Here is an 18,010-nt window from a genome sequence, read left to right on the forward strand (position 1 = left end):
CACCCCAAGGCGGGCGGGTCGGCTCGCACGGGCGGGCGCCGGCCCTCTGTAAGCTCACGACCTTCTCGCGAGCCCCCCGGGGCGGTAAGAATTACCCTCAGGTTCCGCGGAGGCGCCCAGGGCTCAGAGAGGCCAAGAGACTCGGCCAAGGTCACACAGCTTCGCTGACGGAGCACCGGGTCGCGCAGCTCGGGTCTCCGGAGCCGCGCTCCAGCAGCTTTCCGGAGACACTCGCCGCCTCCCTACGGTGACGCCCGGGAGTCACAGGGGAAGGCCGGATGCCCGACTTTCACCTCAAACAATGCTCGGCGCAAATCTGCGGGAACAAAAGCGAGCAGGAATCCGCCCCGGGTTTTCCGCCGCTCCGGCCCCGCGGGCCGCCGAGGGGCGGGACGGGGCGGCTCCGACGTGATCGACAGCCCCGGGGAGGCGTGGCCGCAGCGGGGGCGAATCGGATTGGGGACTCGGAACAATCACGGGCCGAGAAGGGGCAGCCAGAGCCAATCAGCGATGGGGGCGGGCCTGGCCGGCACTGCTGTCGCGAGAGGCGGCCACCCCGCCCACTTGCGCCTCGTCCCGGCGCCCGTCAGCAGCGAACGCGGCCGCGCTCGGCCCGGATCCGTCCGCGGCGCGGGGAGAGGCCGCAGCGCGAGCCCGCGCGAGTGCCGGCACAGATCCCTCCGCCGCCGCTGCCGCCGCCGCCGCTGCCGCCGCCGCCGCCGCGCCCGCCAGTCCCTGCGCGCCCCGCGCCCGCCCGCCGCCCCTGACGCGCCCGCCCGCCGCCCGCGGCCTCCGACCCGGCAACGGCCGGCCGGCCCAGGCGCGGCGGCGGCGGCGGCGGCGGCGGCGGAGAACGAGGAGGAGGGGCAGCCGCAGCCGCAGCAGGAGGAGGAGGAGGAGGCATGGCCCGGGCGGCTCCGGCGGGGGGCGGCCCGCAGTGACAGACCCTGCGGCGCGGGGGGAGATGGGGGCGGCCGCCTCCCGGACGACGACGACGACGACGACGAGGAGCGGCCGCCGCCGCCGCCGCGCACCGGCCGCCGCTGGGGACGGGCGCGGGCCAGGAGCCCGCCCGTGAGCGGGGGGCCCGCGGCCGCTCGCCGCCCCCGGCCGCCCCGGCCGCCCCGGGCCCCCCCAGCGCCCCGCGCGCGCCCGCCCGCCGGCCCCTGGCGGGGGTCCCGCCCGCGCCGCGCGCCCCCGGCCCCGGCGCGGCCCGCGGCGCCCGCCCGCCCTCGCCCGGCCCCGGCCCGCGCGCCCCCGGCCCCGGCGCGCCCCGGCCCCCCGCGCCCCCCGCCCGCGCCCGCGCCCGCCCGCGCCCCCGGCCCCGGCCGGCGGCCCCCGGCCCCGGGGCGCGGCGCGGCGCGGGCGGCAGCATGGTGGAGAAGCGCTGCCCGCTGCAGAGGGACGGCGTGTACCGTTGGTTCTCGGAGCTGCCGTCGCCGCAGCGCGTGGAGTTCCTGTGCGGCCTGCTGGACCTGTGCATCCCGCTCGAGCTGCGCTTCCTCGGCTCGTGCCTCGAGGACCTGGCCCGCAAGGACTACCACTCGCTGCGCGACTCGGAGATCAAGGCCAACAACCCGGCTGACCTGGGCAGCCTCACCAACCTGACGGACGAGGTGGTGCGCAGCAAGCTGCTCGTGTCGCTGGCGCTGCTGGGCTCGGAGCAGCGCGAGGCGGCGGGCGTGCTCTACCGCACGCTCACGCACATCGACTCCATCATCCACAACTACGGGCTGCAGCTCAACGAGGGCCGCACAGGCGATGAGTTCCTGCTGCTCTTCACCATGGCCTCCAACCACCCGGCCTTCAGCTTCCACCAGAAGCAGGTGCTGCGCCAGGAGCTCACGCAGATCCAGAGCAGCCTGAGCGGCGGCGGCGGCGGCGGCGGAGGCCACGGCGGCAAAAGCGCGCTGCCCACCTGCCCCGCCTGCCACAAGGTGCGTCCCCCCGCACCCCCGAGCCCCTCGTGGGCAGTCGCGGAGGTTGCGGGGCGCCGGGGCCCCGGGGAGGCCTACCCGGTCAGAGTTCGCTGCCCGTGTGTGCCTTTCTTTCACGCCTGTGGCCACAAGCGCGATAAGGCCTTTGTCCCTTAATCGGGCCCTTGGGCGACAGATCAGTTACGCTTGGTGTCGTCCCGATTTCTCCAAACCTGGTGTTTCTTAGCAGGAAGGGAAGCCGCTGGCGAGGTGGAGATGGGAGCCTTAGTGGACGGCGCGGGGGCTGTGCGGCGTCGCCCACGGCCTGCGTCTTCCCTTGGTGGGGCGGGTGTCGCCGCGGGGCAGGTGCGGAGCCTGGCTCCCGTGACAGGCACAGAAATACGTCTGCAGCCTCGGACGCAGGCGGGACGCCTGCCTTTGTGGGAGCAGATCCTGGGTCTGCCGGGAGGCCCAGGGTGTTGGTCTCCAAACTAAACAGGAAGGGCATTGTGGTCATCCACTTGGAAATGTGAACTTTTGTCTAAATGTTTCAAAACTATGTAAACACCAAATGTTCGGGGCTCAAACTCGTTTTTCACAGCCCCGTGGGACCCAGTGCCAAAATGGTGCTCCAAGGAAAAGGGTTTTTCTTTGACCCAGTGTGGCGTGTGTTCAGATGACACTGGGACCCTTGGGGAAGAGACTGCAGTCAGGACCATAGTGCTGCGTGCCTTTTTCCGTGTCTGAGCTGTTTTCAGGGAACACTTGGGTCCTCTCTGGTTTGCTGCTGGTGGTTTTCAAGCTGTCTCTCAACTCTGGGTTGTGGCTTTTCTTCTTTAATGTTTTTCTCTAAGATGTGGTTGTGGTACTTCCACGGGTTTTAATCTGTGTCTTATCTTTTTTTGGTGATGTGGAGCTCCGAGACTGGTTTTCTTTTTACGTGTGTGTTTAGCTGCCACTGTAAATCTCATGTTGTGCACTGGACAGAAAAATAGTATTCCAGCTATAACAAAGGGAAAGCAGTGTCCTAGCCAGTGTGGTTGTCTGTGGGGGACTCAGTCGGCTTTGGGGTGTCAGTGCCACATCACCTGTTCATGGGATCTCAGTCCCTGATGGTTAGTTTCATGTGCTGCTAGCCTTCTGTTTAGATGCCGTGCACTAATGTGTGGGGTTCTTCCTCCACTCCTGTTCAGCTCTCGAAGGCAGTTCTTTTGTGTGTACAGATTCATCCCTTTATAAAAGGGGAAGATGGCGATTATTATTTTGGTGGGGCAGGAGCTAGCTCTCGAACCAAAATATGCTTTAGAAGAGAGCCTTTCTGTCAAGTGAGAAATCCCTCTGATGACGCAAAGGGCCAGTCTCCGCCTCACCCCTGCCCACACACTCGGAACTGGCCAGCTGTGTGACCTTGGCCAGAATCCTGCCTCCTCTTGGTGTTTTCCTGTGAAGTAGATGGCAGGTTACCTGCCTCCTGGGCTTGTTGGAGGGCTACATGAGGTCATGCGTGCTGTAGCCAGCAGATGTGCAGGGACTGCTCCCTTCTCTGCCAGGTCCATCCTCTCTGGGTTTTTATGGAGGAGTGCTGACTTCGGCAAGGCACATTGTTACAGAGTGAAATATTTATGTCTCAGAGGGTTCCTGTTTTCTAAAATTGATTTTTGAGTAGTTGCTTGGAGCTGACAATTTTTTCTGTTTATCCGTGGGAAATTGGAGAATTCTGCCTGACCCTTAATAATGACGTTATGGTGAGTAACCTTAGGGCTATTGCTTCCATATTTAAGAGCAACCGTGATGTCTAGTTTTCCCCACATTCCCTCTGTCACTGCTAAACTAATTTCAGTGTCATTCATGTAACTTTCTGTTACTGTTACGGCCTGATGCATCCTTTGCTGCTTTTGGAGGCGGTCCCTCCGGTGAGTGTTTTCCCTTTTTAGTGTCTCTGGATCTAATGTTTACTGTCTTCTTGGGAAAACAGCCCCATTAAAGCTCTGCTTGCATTTCTTTTGTAAGCTGTTTTTATTCCGTTTTGAACTCTTTGAGCTTAGAGGCTTTGTGTTTATCCTTTAGGGATAAAGACAAGGGCTTGATTTTTTTCTTTGTTTAAAGTGACAGTTCTTATAACGATATTTTCTGATACAGTCATGATTTGCAGTTGCATCTTCAAACCCTCACTGTGTTATGTGATAATCCTTCCCACTCAGAGGACGAGCAGAAGGTGTTTAAGAGTGTGAATGAGGTAAAATAGACGTTTTCACGTCTGAAAAGGAAAGCAGTTGGCACGGCAAAGCTGATGATAGACCGCGGTAGTGTGGCCGCGCTCAGTAGCTGACAGGTGCCTTCGGGGTTCTGTGTGAGCTACTGATAAGGTGCGGGGGACTCTCACTCTCTTCATAGTTAAGTAAAAAGCAGTAATTTTGGAAGAAGTTTAACTTTACCCTTTGTAGTCTCTTCTTTATGTAAACAGTAATGTGTTATAGGTATATGCTTGGTTTTTAAAGTTTTTGAGATTTAATTTTTTAAAAAATCGTAAAATTAACCCTTTCAAAGTGTACACTTAAGTAGTTTTTAACATACTGACAGAGTTGTGTAACCATTACCACTGTCTCCTTCCAGAACATTTTCATCACCCCCCAAAGAAACCCCATGCCTGTTTGTGGTCCCTCCCCATTCCCTCTTCCCAGCCCCTGACAGCCAGTTGTCTGTGTTGTGCATTTGCTTGTCCTGGACATTTCATGGAAGCGGAATCGTACAGTGTGTGGCCTTCCGTGTCTGGCCTCTCTCACTCAGCGTCATCTTTTCACAGTTTATTCCTGTGGTAGTATGTGTCAGTGCTTCTCTGCTTTTTTTAGGGCTGACTGATATTCACTGTGTGGATAGACCCTGTTTTGTTTATCTCCTCGTCTGTGGATGGACACTTGGGTTGTTGCATGTGCTTATTTTTAGACTTTTTTTTCCTCGTGGTTACCAGGCTCTTGTTTTAATCTCTTACACCTAACACTTAACCAATCGTCTTTGGAGCACCGTCCACGTGTGGCTGTCTGAGGGACCTCCCAGTGGTGATGAGAGCCCGCCTGGGGGATGCGGGGTGCTGTGCGTGGGACCGCTTTCCAGAGCTGTGGCTGAAGGTGGCAGAGAACGCGCTGCTCTGACAGTCGTGGCCGGGTGCTGTGGGCTCCGTGTCGTGATAGGGAGCCGGGTGGCAGTGGCAGCTCTGGCCGGGCAGGGTAGCGGGAAGCTGCCCCCACCCTGGCATTTCAGAATCCTCATGACGAGGATCACAACAGAACAACTTCATGAGGTTGACCTCAGTGGGAGCTGCTGAGCCTTTTTAAGGGGCTGGCTGTGGGAGCGCGGCGGCAGCGTCACCCTCACCATGAGTGCTCTAGGGTAAGCACCGTGCGGCCGGTGGGGGGCGGGGAGGGGCAGATTCTGTGAGTAAGCTGCTAACAAGGGCTTGCCCAGGGCAGGCAACAGCTGGCTCTGTCGCATTGTTTCCTGCGAGCTGCTGAAAATCATTGCAGTTCAAGGGTGGAAGCTTGGTAGTTTGTGCGCTGGTTGTCACGTGAGGGTTGAATGGCCCCTTCTGGTCTCTCCTTTCCCCAGAAACTCTGCCTGGTGCCACTGAGAGTGATGCGGCACCCCATGGGAAGGGACTTTGTCCAGGGCTGCTGTCCTCATCGCTAATGGTTGCAGGAGGAGCCGTGACCTCAAGGCACAGCGGTGGCTCCACCTTTGGCACTGGGGCTCCGGGCAGCTAAGGATGGCCTGGCCCATGGACTCAGGCCTGCGGTCTGAGCTCAATCTGGCTGCCTTTGCCTCCACTGCTTTGTTTATGATGCTGCAGGAGCTAATGTCCTAACGCATTCTGGATTCTTCGTTTTGGGCCAGCTTTTATAGGCCCACAGACTGCCCTCTTTTTATGGTGAGGTGCATGATCGTTGAGACTGGGTGCTGGGATGCAGGTTTGCTTGGTGGTGGTGCAGCCCCTCGCTGCTGCTGGTGCCCCACTGGAGGGTGAGCTGCCTGCCCAGGTCCTGCCCTTCGCCCTCGTGTGGGCTGGTGCTGCTGTGTCCGACCCCACTTCCACCCCAGCTCTGGCTCCCATTGTTCTGGAGCGCAGCTGTGGAAACCGCAGGTCTCCTGGAGCTTCTCCGGAGTGCTGTGGCGGGGTTACTTAACACAGAACGTAATTACAGACAAACATCCGCGTTCGCCTTGTTTCTGCGGTGCTCGATGTTCACCAGCTTCAGTTTATCCATTTTCCCCCTCAGCCCTGCATACTTCATTTACCTTCGTTTCGGACTGAGGACATTTGGGATTGATACATTTTTTTCCCCCACAAGTCAACATAGGCATCTTACGACCTCAGAGGCAAGCTAGCAAAAGGGACGTTTTTGTTTGTTTAGTTGGTGGCTGCCCTCCCAGAGACTGTTAGTAACAAAAAATTTCTGTTACATCTAGGGAAAAATAGTTTTTGTATAAGTGTGCTTTTTTTTTCCTGCCTTAGATAGATTACATTTCAGAAAAAAAGATCCTTTTGTTGTTTCTTTTTAATTTTAATTTTTTTGAGAAACCACCATTTCGGACACCAGTTCTCTTTTGAGAACAGTTGCCACAAGCTCTCCAGTGAGTTTACAAATCACAGGGATTCTGATTTTGGACTCTAGCCCTGACGTGTGCAGTGCAGAGATGAATGTCCACGAGGTGGCTCCTCCCCAGGCCCCACAGAGGTTTTGTATGTGCAGAGACCTAACGTGTTATAGAGTTGCTTCCTGTCACGGTGAAAAGCCATAATCAAGAACTTCATAAAATAGGTTAATTCTTTTTTCTTTTTTTGTTAATACAGCCAGAATTTATTCAGTCACTCTTACACTGAATGGATGGGCATAAAATAGGTTCATTCTTATGCAGTTTGTTTTGTTCTGAGTTACAAGGCCTGAGGTTTCAGAGTGAAGACAAAGGCAAGACTGAATATGTTTCCCATAATTGATACTCTAGCAGCTACTTGTAATCTGTGATCAGGGTGTAATGAAGTGGGCCTGGACTCGCTGTGTCGTCCCCAAGGACTGGCGCAGACTTGTGGTCCTGTCTCTAAAGCAGCAAGGAGCACTCTGGTCTTGAGGATGCTTTTCACTGAGTCTTGCTTCTAAGCAGTGTTTGGGATTTTAGGTGGGTGTTTCTCAGGTCCATAGAAAAATCACAAGCCCCTGGAAGGTCTTGTGTGTACCTTTCATGTTGGTGAGTTTCTCTGTGGACTAGAAACCTGGAAGTGGGGTTGGTGGTGGACCAAAGGGTGTGTGCCTCTGGGATGACTTTAGATACTGTGGTGGCCCTCCTCTGTGCCCCCACATCCGTGCATGTGAGTGCCTGTTTGTACGCCTCTGAGTGGTGTGCGAGCTCGCTGTGTGCCCGCCGGTGGCTGCCCCTGGCTGGTGGGAGGCGCCTCTCAGGGTGCTGCAGTCCCCTGGTGAGTGAGCTTGAGCATTTCTTCAAGCAAGCTTTTTATTTTTGGCAAGCTCTCCATATTCTATGCCCCTTTCTGTTGAGTTGTTGGTCTTTTCTTTATTAGAACCTCTTTAAATTTCAAGGAAATTGTCCTTTTGTCTTTAGTAGAAATGGCAGGGATTTGTTTTCCTGGGTTTTTTCCTGCCTGTTGACTTTACCATGCAGGTCCTTTTTAGTGTCCTTTTTATCAATCTTGTACGGCTTCTGGGTTTTGTGTCATAATTAGAAATGTATTATACCTCATGCATCGCAGAGATCATGATGTGCGTGATAGACTATGGTCAGGCGCACGTTATGCAATGTACGTTGTGAAAGCGTTCCCCGTGGCATCCTCTGGTACACATCTTACATTTCACAGATCCATCTGGAATTTATTGGGCGTAAGGTACGGAGCTAGTTTTATCTTTCCCGAATGAAAACCCAGTCTCTCCTGTGCCATTTGTTGAATAACCCATCTTTTCCCTTTGCTCGCGTGCTGCCCTCCCCTTGGAGATGTGGGTTCCCTTCTAGACGGTGTGTACTGGATTACACTGATGTCTTTATCTGGATGGCCTCTGATTTGCCTGGTTCCTTGCATGCTTTTCAGTCCTTATCTTTCTTACCTCTCATTGGTTCTGTGGGCTCCCCACACAGTGGAATACCCAGGGGAGGGTGCTTTTTTCTTCTTTTTAAGCAAGTGTGGTTGTGGAGGTGCCTCCCCCAGATGCTGGCTTTCAGGAGCCTGGGCGTGGCCTGATTGTCCTGAGTGTCTCCATCCCCATTCATTCCCAGCACTGCTGATTTTCCTCTCGCTTCTCTGAGTGTTCTCAGTTTCTCTCAGCTCTCCTGCCCTTTATGTGATGGTGTTCTCACTGATGAATCCAAAATCTGCATGCCCACCTAGATCCGAGCTCCAGCTGGAGGTTCCAGGTAGCTCAGTATGCTTGACTGCTCTCCCCCTGTCCCCCAGCCAGAAGCCCATGCCTCTCCTATTGTTGCCTTCTCTCCTGGGCCCCCAGTCAGTTAACAGGCCCTCAGCGGCTTTGCAGGTTTCTTCTCTGCTGACACCAGCACAGCCCCTGTCTACCCCTCTCTCTCTGTCTCTCTTTCTCCCCATCACACTTGACATGATGGCCCATATACGGCACACTTCTGTGGAGGTGGACTTAAATTGGGAGCCATTTGCCAGAGAGCCAGGACGTAGATTAAAATGGTATTCAGGGAACAAGCACACCCCCAGCCTCATGTAACTTCATTCCTTCCCCTGAGTCAAGAACGCATGCTGGCATGCAAGTGAGTGATCACCTTTTAGAATTGAGCTGATGTCATTGTTTAAAGTCTACAAGAAATAACTTGTAGCTGCTCTGTTTGATTTTTTAATTAAATTATCCAGAAACTGTAGTACCTTAATTCTTCTTAGAAATAGCAGTGACATGTCCAACTTCTCATCTTGACCAAGGTCTAGTCTGCTATGACAGCCAGTCCCCTGGCCTAAGTCTAGTATACTGTGACAGCCTGTCCCCCTTGGACTGTGTCAGGAGGATGAAAACCCATTCTCCTGGCCTGGTTCTAATCTACTGTGACAACCTGTTCCCCCGGTTTGGGTCTAGTCTGTTAGGACAGCCTGTCCCTGGCCTAGGTCTAGTCTACTGTGACAGCCCATCCCCCCGGCCTGGGTCTAGTCTACTGTGACAGCCCATCCCCCCGGCCTGGGTCTAGTCTACTGTGACAGCCCATCCCCCCGGCCTGGGTCTAGTCTACTGTGACAGCCCATCCCCCCGGCCTGGGTCTAGTCTACTGTGACAGCCCATCCCCCCGGCCTGGGTCTAGTCTACTGTGACAGCCCATCCCCCTGGCCCCACTCAGCCTCTTAACAACAGGTCTCATGGTGTCCCTGGAATGGTCTTTGTAAGATGCCTATAGGATTGTTACTCTCCAACATGCAGGTCTTAGCAGGGCATGCTGTGGCCTTTGTGATCTGTCCACTGTTTGTCTGTACTCACCTCTGTCTATACTTGAGGTTCTTTATGTTTACTGCAATCCCTCTTTCCCCTGAGCCTCTATAGATCCTGTTCTCTCAGATGGGACACCCGGTACCTGGGGCTCCCTAGCCCCCAGTTCTTGGCTCACACTTACAAGCCTTCTGTGGCCTTCTTCTGTCCTAGACCTTATGATACTCTACTGAAGTGGGTTTCATTACATTTCCATCACCAGACTTGACTTGTTGGAGGGCAGAGACTGTCTCTTTCAGTCCAGAGCCTCATGGTCCTTGCCACCCAGCAGGGGTTGTGTCTTGAGCATCTGTGAAAGCCAAGTGGGAGGGAGGTGTTGGATGTTTATGAAAGGCCACTCTAGTGAAAACAGTTTTTTCCTTCATGCTTTGCTTTTTCTATGGTCCTGTCAGTAACACCTGTTACCAAATCACACTCTTCCTTAATGGGCTTTTGTGGCTATTTCTCTTATGCATTACATAGCTGTGGATTCCAGGGAATTTTTAACATCAGTATTTTACTTTATTAATTTTCAAAAGCTGGTATTAAAAGCTTCCTGTGGGATCAACTCTCTGTGATTGATAGTTCAAACTCTCTGTGACTGATGGTATTACCCCATGACAGAGTAAAGTGTACGGACCATCCACTGGGCGCTGGAAGGGCGTGAGCTCTCTGGTGCTCTGTGGACCTGCCTCCCGTGACTTTGCTGTTGGAGTGGTGCTGGCAGCCCTAGCAGTAAGGCTCTTGTGATTATGGTCCTCACATATTTACAGAAGTACAGATCACGGTAAGCCTTGGTGTTAGAGTTTCCTACAGAATGGCAGTAAACCAAACGAGTATTCATCATGCCAATTAAAGTGTGGTTTATATTCTTCTAGACTTTCAACAGGGACACCAGATTAATTAGAAGGGAGCATTACAGAGTCATGTCCTAATTATTTGGGACTTTTATGTTAACACTTCAGTGGAATTACTAGAAAGAAATTATATCCTCAGGTTTCTTACTGAGTCACAGTGAATCTAATTAAAACATGTATATGTAGGAACGACTTCTGGAAATATAGTCTAGACTAGAAAAAATAACTTTGTGGAAGGAGGAGAATTACTTTATGGGGAAGAGGATCCCTTCTCCCATCTCGTTTGGGCATTTCAACAAAATAAAAAAGCTTGGGACTAATGCTACCAACCTAGCCCTAATACCGTGAATAAAATCAGTGAGACACTTCGAAAGTACCGGGTCCAGGGGTTGTGTGGTGGCGGTGCGTGGTGTGCGTGCCGGACCTGGACACCGTTCGTCCCCTGCTGCGATCGGGGCCTGCTCACTTTCCTCCTGACCGCGGCTTCTGGGCCCATGAGTTTTCTTGTGTGGGCGCTTTTGCAAGGTGTGGGACTTCTGGGAACACTTGTTGTGCAGTGGTTTTTTTTATTTTTAAAAATGAGGTATGAAGCTTGTGAGCTGGTGTCCTACTAATATTTGTATTGACGAGGGTAATTGACCAGTCAAAATGATATTTCTCTTCCAGAATGATCAATAAAGAGAGGAAGGAGAGGACAGGCAGTGAGAGGGAATGATGCCGGTGCTAACAGTTCCGTTTGCTGTGCTCATGCGCTGCTCTGCGAGCTTCCCATGTATTTATTTAGTCCTCAGAACAGCTCCATAGTTCCCATCTGTCTTTGTGCCCATTTTAGCAGTGAGCATTAAGTGTAAGTAATTTGCCAAAGGTGACATTAGTAAGTGGCTATTTTTATTATGTGAAGCCAAAAGTATATTTAACAATGTTTTCACTTCATCATTAAAAGTTAGAGGGAAATGCGAAGATCGTGACATGAGAACAGGGGCCTCTGGGGCTCGCGGGCGCTGGAGCGTGGCGGCCCTGGTGGCCCGCAAGCCCCTGTGCTGTGGTAGGTGTGGACTCCACGGTGTTGTCATTGTCGTGAGAGCACGATGGCTGCCCACGGTGTTCATTCCCGTAGCCCCTCACATATGTGCGCTTCAAAAAGTGCGCACGTTTATGTGTATCGTTTCAGGTGGCTTTCAGTCTTTTGAGTTTCGGTAAATGTGTGATGCTCTGTAACCGAGCCCCTGTGGAGATCTAGAACGTTCCTGTCACTGCTTTTTCCTGGTCAGTTCAGGCCTCCCCCTTCCTCCCACCTTTATGTTTGTTTTTTTTTTTTTCCAGTATTGATTAGTGTCCTAGAACTTCATTCAAGTGGAATCATTTTAGCCCTTGGCTCTCGGCGTGCCACGTTGCATTCTTTTCCCTGGTTTGTCTAGGGATCACGAACCCAGATTAACTTTCCACAGCCCGCCTCAGCCCACCTGGATGGGGTGAGTGCTGCCCGGCTTGGCGTGAAGTGTTAAGACTCTTGCACTTGTACTGCGGCCATTTATCCTCTCTGTCCTTCATGCTGTGGTCACCATACCTATTATTTCTACGTGTGCTGGACACCCCAGTGATACCAGAGTACCTTTTGCTTTAATACGAATGTATTTTTAAAAATTAAGAAGAAAATATGGTCTTATTTACCCACATATTTGTTATTCTCAGTGCTTTCCATTCCTCACTGAAGAGCCAGTTCGTTACTATGTCCCTTTAGTCAGGAAAACTTTCCTTAAGCATTTTTTGGAGTCTGGGTCTGTGGGTTAGAAATTCCCTTAGTTTTCTTTCATCCAAGAATGTTTGACTTCTACCTGTGTTGTGACAGGGCATTAACCTGGACGTAGGAGTCTTTGTTGACAGCCTTCCCTCTGCATGGAAGGGAGGGGAGGCCGTGGCCCTCCGGTGGCCGCTGGCCCACGCTGGCTCCTCCCGCCGCCCCGGCGTGCGCCCTCGCCATTGGTGTGGGGCTGCCTGGCTGTGAAGCGCCCAGTGCTGTTTGCTTGAATCTGTCTTGTTTGCTCTTCTCTGAACTTATTGGATCTGTAAGTTTATGTCTTTTACTAAATCTGAGAAATTTTCACTCATAATTTTCCATAGTTTTTCCTGTCTCATTTCCTTCCTTTTGGGACTCCCCTGTGGGGATGTTAAGGCTTCTGATATCATTCCACAGGTCCCAGATGCTTTTTCTTTTCTTACCCAGTTTTTTTCTTCTCTCTTTTTTTTTGGGACTGGACACTTTCAGTTGATCTGTCTTGAAATTTTGCAGGTCTTCTATTAATTCCAAACTGCTGTTAAGCTCATCCAGTGGATTTTTTAGTTCAGAAATAGCATTTGTTTCATTTTAGAATTTCTATTTGAATTCTTTTTTATGACTCTAAGGGTTTATTTATTTTTTTTAGAGCAGCTCTAAGTTCACAGACAAATTGAATGTCATAATCATCCAAAGTCTGTGGTTTACGTCAGGGTTCACTCTTGGTGTTGTACAGGTTATGGGTTCGGACAAATGTATAATGACGGGTGTCTACCACCGTGGTACCTCCCAGCGTATTTTCACTGTCTTAAAGTCCTCTGGGCTCTCTGCCTTTTCACCACCCCCCTTTAGCCCCTGACCTTTCACCATCTCCATAGTTCTGCCTTTTTCAGAGTGTCATCCAGGTGGGGTCACACTGGATGTAGACTTTTCAGGTACGCATTTCATTTTCCTCCATGCCTTTTCATGACTTGACAGCTCCTTTTTTATTGCTGAATAATATTCCTTTGTGTGGATGGACACACATATCCATGTGTTCATTTATGTATTCCCCTACTGTGGGACATCTTGATTGCTTCTTGAATTTTCATATTTTAAGAGTTTCCATTTCTCTCTTGAGATGTTCCTTTGGTTCTTACATCACAAATGTTTGCTTTTCTTTTGTTGAGCTTTGTTTTAACAGCCACTTCATGCTGCTTGCCTCTGATTCCAGCATATGACTCGTCTTGTGCTCGGCCCCGTTTCTCTTTGTATGGTCACGTTCTTGTTTCTTTACGTGTCTAGTAATTATAGATTGCTTCTTGGATTTTGTGAATGAGACACTGTAGAAACCCTGGATTTTGTTTGGTCCTCCTGCAGAGTATCAGGTGGTGGCTTAGTTTGTTTGAGCAGGCAGTAAACTTGGCCTGACTCAAACTCTGGAATGCTCTTCCTCTGTTGAGTGGCATTCGCAGTCTCCGGTGGTTTGGTGTTAGCCTGGCTTCTTGGGTCCTGCCCCACGTGTGCCTATTTCAGGGGCTCACCCAGAGGTGCAGGCAGAATTTATATGCAGAATTAGACATGTTCCCCATCTTTTTTTTTTTTAAGATTTGATTTATTTGACAGAGAGCAAGAGCGCACGTGGACGCACAGGTAGAGGGAGGGGCAAAGGGAGAGGGAGAAGCAGGCTCTCCGTGGGGAGCCTGACATGGGGCTCCATCCCAGGACCCCGGGACCGTGACCTGAGCCGAAGGCAGACGCTTCACCGACTGAGCCACCTGGGCGCCCCTAGGCGTGTTTTCCCTTCTAAGGCACTATTCTGTCAGGGACTTCTCCCTCACTTTGCTGCCATTATATTTTACCAGAATTCTGATCTTGGGCTCCTCAAATCAGCAGGACTGTGGAATTCAAGCTGAGCTTCAACTGCTACTTTTTCTGATGTGCCTGCAGCACATCAAACCCACCCAGTACAAATCTCTTTTTCCGAGTGTAGAGCTTCCTTTAGTTTCTGCCTGCTTTTGGTCATGTTCAGTTTCTTGTTCTTTTAATACTTTGTCCAGAGCTTACGGTTATCTGTAGGAAGGTTGGTCAGCCATTATTTTTTTTTTTAAAGATTTTATTTATTTATTTGCCAGAGAGAGAGAGAGGGAGAGTACAAGCAGGGGGAGTGGCAGGCAGAGGGAGAAGCAGGCTCCTTGCTAAGCAAGGAGCCCGATGTGGGACTCAATCCCAGGACCCTGAGATCATGACCTGAGCTGAAGGCAGACTCTTAACGATCTGAGCCACCCAGGCGCCCCAGTACTCAGCCATTATTGAAAGTAGAACCACCTGCTTTTTATAATCCACATGTTGTAAAATACGGGCCATGTGTTGTAGGAAGGATTAATTCTCTCTAAGCAAGTGTAGCTGTGAAGGAGGGTTTTATAGTAACTGTGACATTTGTCCTTACAAAGAATGAGGCTCAGTGTGGAGGAGAAACGAGCTGGCCTGGTGCCTTGAAATCAGAGTGTTGTTGGAGAATGTCAGTGGGGTGATTATTAGGCGTTCTGGTCCTGAGTAGGTAGGTGCTGGGGAGCTGGAAGTGAGCTGGTGGGGAAGTGTGGAAGGGCGGTGTGGGCTCTGGTCTCCCTGCTATTGTGGGGCTCCTGTGAGCAAATACTGTTTCCCTGTTGGATGCAGGGTCTGGTTGTATCTGCTGTGGGAGGTCAGTCTTGAATTTCTTGACCTCAGTGTCTTTTCTGTTCAGTCCAGTTGAGCCCTTTCTGGCCTGACCTTCCCTTCATGGCTAACCATAGGGGCCTGGTCTCTGACTCTCTGAGCGGCTTTGCCTTGCTCCTAATAGGTGTCCAGTCAAGACTCATTAAGTGCAACTTGTGGCTTCTGTCGAAATAAAACCCAAGGGCATGTTTTACTGACACTTGGTGCACCTTTGATATGCTCTTGTTCTCATCCAGATGCTTCCTGGTCATTTCTAGCTTGTTTTAGTGCTTGTCCTTTCCCATCCTGGATGTCTAAATGCTCTGTGACTGAACTCCTGTCATGGCCAGTATCTCACGGGGGTCATAAAACAACCATCTTAATGTGCTAACAGCTCTGAATGGTTCATCTCAGTAGTTGCATATTATATTGGGAACCAAAATGGTCATTATAGCAGAGTTTATTTATTAGTATTAGACACTGAGCCAGTTTCTCAAAGAAATCCCCAATATTTAAACTACTTGTGACCAAAATAGGCATAACAGTGCTGGGTGCATATGCCCTTAACGTCAGAAGTCTTGAAGGTGGCGCGTGCAGATTGAGGCCCTGCCTTAGCGGGCTCCGTGCCGTGGGGGAGGGGCTGCGGCCCTGCACCCGAAGCTCTGGCTACTCTTCACCATTTTCCATAGCACACTGGTCACATGATGTAAGCATTTCTGGAAGGGAAAGGAAAGAGCTTCCTGGATGCATTGTTCTACATTCACATGCAGTGTTGTCCTCGAGTTTATTAAGATTGGGTTGTTCCCATATGGCTGTGCCTTTTTAAATTCTTGTCAGTTGTCGCTCCTTCCTGCTAACGTTGTACCTTCCTCTAGCAACCATTGGTTTCTTTTACTCCCCTCTCCTCACCTGAAATTTGCGTCTGTTCTCTGGAGAACACACCAAGCCTGTTGGCACTGTGTTTAAAGTGACCGTCTGAGATGCTGGTTGTGTGGCTGTTCCGAGGGAAGAGCCTTCCTTCCACACCTCCTCCTCCTCTGACCTGGGCCATGGTGGCTGTTTGTGGAGCACCTGCTATGTGACTGGCTCCACAAGAGCCACTTTCTGGGTACTAGCTGCTCTAATCCTGCACAAGCCAAGGAAGTGGATTAGGGTGCTACTTGAACCCCTTTCTGTAGGTTTGCGTAGCTGGAAGTGTCATCTTTAGCCACCTAGGGCCCTTGACTTTGAATGCATGCTGAGTCTGCCCTGCAAGTCTCTGGGCAGGGATCCTGGGCACTCGCAGAGCTGTTTGTAACTGACCCCGCCCCCCAGGTTCTAGTTTAATTGGTCTGTTGGGGCTGCCCTGCAGTCTGAATTTGTAAGAGCTTCTCGGTGTGCACGTGAGTGTGCACGGGTGTGCACACTGAGGCCTGGGAACTCCTGGGAGAGGCTGCTCTGCTCTGAAGGCTGCTGGTGGAAGGACTTGGTTTTGTAGTCGTTTTGCTGGAACTCATCTAGCAAAGTACTTGGTACCTTTTGCCGAGATTTTGAGCAGTAATCTTTCTCTTTTTTAATGACTACAGCTCTAGGGTAAGAAATTTTAAAAGGAATGTTTTTTCGTGGAGAACGGTTTCTGGTTAGCATTGGCTTTCACTTGGCCTAAGTCAGCAAATAGCTTTCACTACTAAACTATCTATTTTCCTTTTCTGGTTTTGAGAGACACGTAATTACTATTTTAGTGAAATGCTTACAAATCACTTTTCTTTTTGATTTTATGTATTTTTTTTCCCACTGAGTTAAAAGTGTTTAACAGATGATACTCTTTCCTGTATGGAGGTGGGTTGCTTGGAAAACAAACTGAAAATAAATGAGTCTGTTTGTCGACACTCCGGAACTCGTGTCTGTGCTTGAGGGCCCCGGCCCCCGCTGCCCCTTGATATTCATAAGCTTCAGGCAGGAAGGCCTCCTGCCTCAGGGTTCCACACTTTCCGTTTCTGGGCCTGAGAGGCCCCTCCTTGCTGGGCCGGCTCCCCCAGTTTGGCCTCACCCGAGCGGTCCCTGCACCACAGAGTCCGTACCCTGCCCCTTGGAGTTGCCTTAGTTGTTGCCGGGTCTGCCCCCCACGTCCGGTCCCCCGGCAGCATCTGCCCCACCTGTCTGGGCCATTCAGCACCTCAGAGTGAACCATCGGTTTTATTTTATTTTTTTAATTTTAAAGATTTTTATTTATTTATTTAACAGAGATAGAGAGCACAAGTAGGCAGAGCGGCAGGCAGAGGCAGAGGGAGAAGCAGGCTTCCCGCTGAGCAGGGAGCCCGACGCGGGGCTCGATCCCAGGACCCTGGGATCATGACCTGAGCCGAAGGCAGCTGCTTAACAACTGAGCCACCCAGGTGCCTGGTGCCATTTGGTTTTAGAAGCTGCTTCTGTTTTCCTGTGTTGTGTTCCTGTCTTGTAGGAAGTTACTTAATGCTGAGACTTAGTAGCTTCTAACTTTTGTTTCTGGTTCTAATAGTAACCGTTCCTTGCAGAAGAATTGGAAAATAGAAAAATACTTTTAGAAAATCACCCAAAGATACTAAACGTTATTAGTATTGTGGTGTTTTCTTCTGTCTTCAGTGCCTGTGTGCATGCACTGGTGACATGTTCCGCTTCATCCCCAGGATCTGAGTGTGAGCATCCCCAAGCCTTTTGTTTTTTAAAATTATCTTTTAAAGGCTGCATAATATTTAATCATATGGGTGTGAATTTATTTACATGTTTAGATTATTATTAGTCTTACTGGGTGTTTCTGTCATTTGCAGATACGTATATATTTTGCTGTTTTAAAGCTAAGTTGAACCTCCTTGTACACAAACCTATGACTGTATCACTGATTGTGTTCTTAGGATAGATTATTCCCAGACAGATTAGTAGATCCAGAGCTCCTGTATTGGCATAATAAAAGATTGCTACATACGCCTAGTTTTTGTGAAGACAGTTGACCCATTTTGCACTTGCTCTTTGGGGCTGAGATTGCTCCCATTGTAACGGTAGGAACATTGACTCTTAAGAATGTTTTGTCGAACTGTACTTCAAATGATAAATGATCTTTCTAGCTGCTCCGTGCTGTTTTTAGAATAGGTGATCACTGGTCTTGGTGGAGTCCGTGTTTCAGTGGCTTGTCTGTTGAGAGAAGGTAGCCCCCAGCTTCCGGTGAGGGGCCACGGAGAGTGGTGGCGTGTGGAGCTCTTCCCAGGTGGGCGTGGCCACAGACCGTTGAGTTGATGTGCGCTCAGGACGAATCAGCCTCGTGGAAGCGGTTCTCTGCCAGGACATCAGAGGTGTGTG

At 51.2% G+C, this 18,010-nt stretch overlaps 2 protein-coding genes across 4 annotated transcripts in view; one reads left to right on the plus strand and one right to left on the minus strand.

The window, feature by feature from the left end:
- Positions 1–642, minus strand: part of JPH3 (junctophilin 3) — a 159,094-nt gene extending 158,452 nt beyond the window's left edge. For both annotated transcript variants that reach the window (XM_027618536.2, XM_027618534.2), the window contains exon 1: positions 96–642. The gene's annotated coding sequence lies outside the window, so the exon portion shown is untranslated. The remainder of the gene's footprint in view (positions 1–95) is intronic.
- A 728-nt stretch (positions 643–1,370) lies between these two features.
- Positions 1,371–18,010, plus strand: part of ZCCHC14 (zinc finger CCHC-type containing 14) — a 57,052-nt gene continuing 40,412 nt past the window's right edge. For both annotated transcript variants that reach the window (XR_004819754.1, XM_027618531.2), the window contains exon 1: positions 1,371–1,937. Coding sequence is in view for 1 of the 2 variants with exons in the window: in XM_027618531.2 (XP_027474332.1) it covers positions 1,374–1,937 (564 nt within the window). In the remaining variant the exon portion in view is untranslated. The remainder of the gene's footprint in view (positions 1,938–18,010) is intronic.

The sequence above is a fragment of the Zalophus californianus genome, chromosome 17 (genome assembly GCF_009762305.2).
Source record: "Zalophus californianus isolate mZalCal1 chromosome 17, mZalCal1.pri.v2, whole genome shotgun sequence".
Lineage (NCBI taxonomy): Eukaryota > Metazoa > Chordata > Mammalia > Carnivora > Otariidae > Zalophus > Zalophus californianus.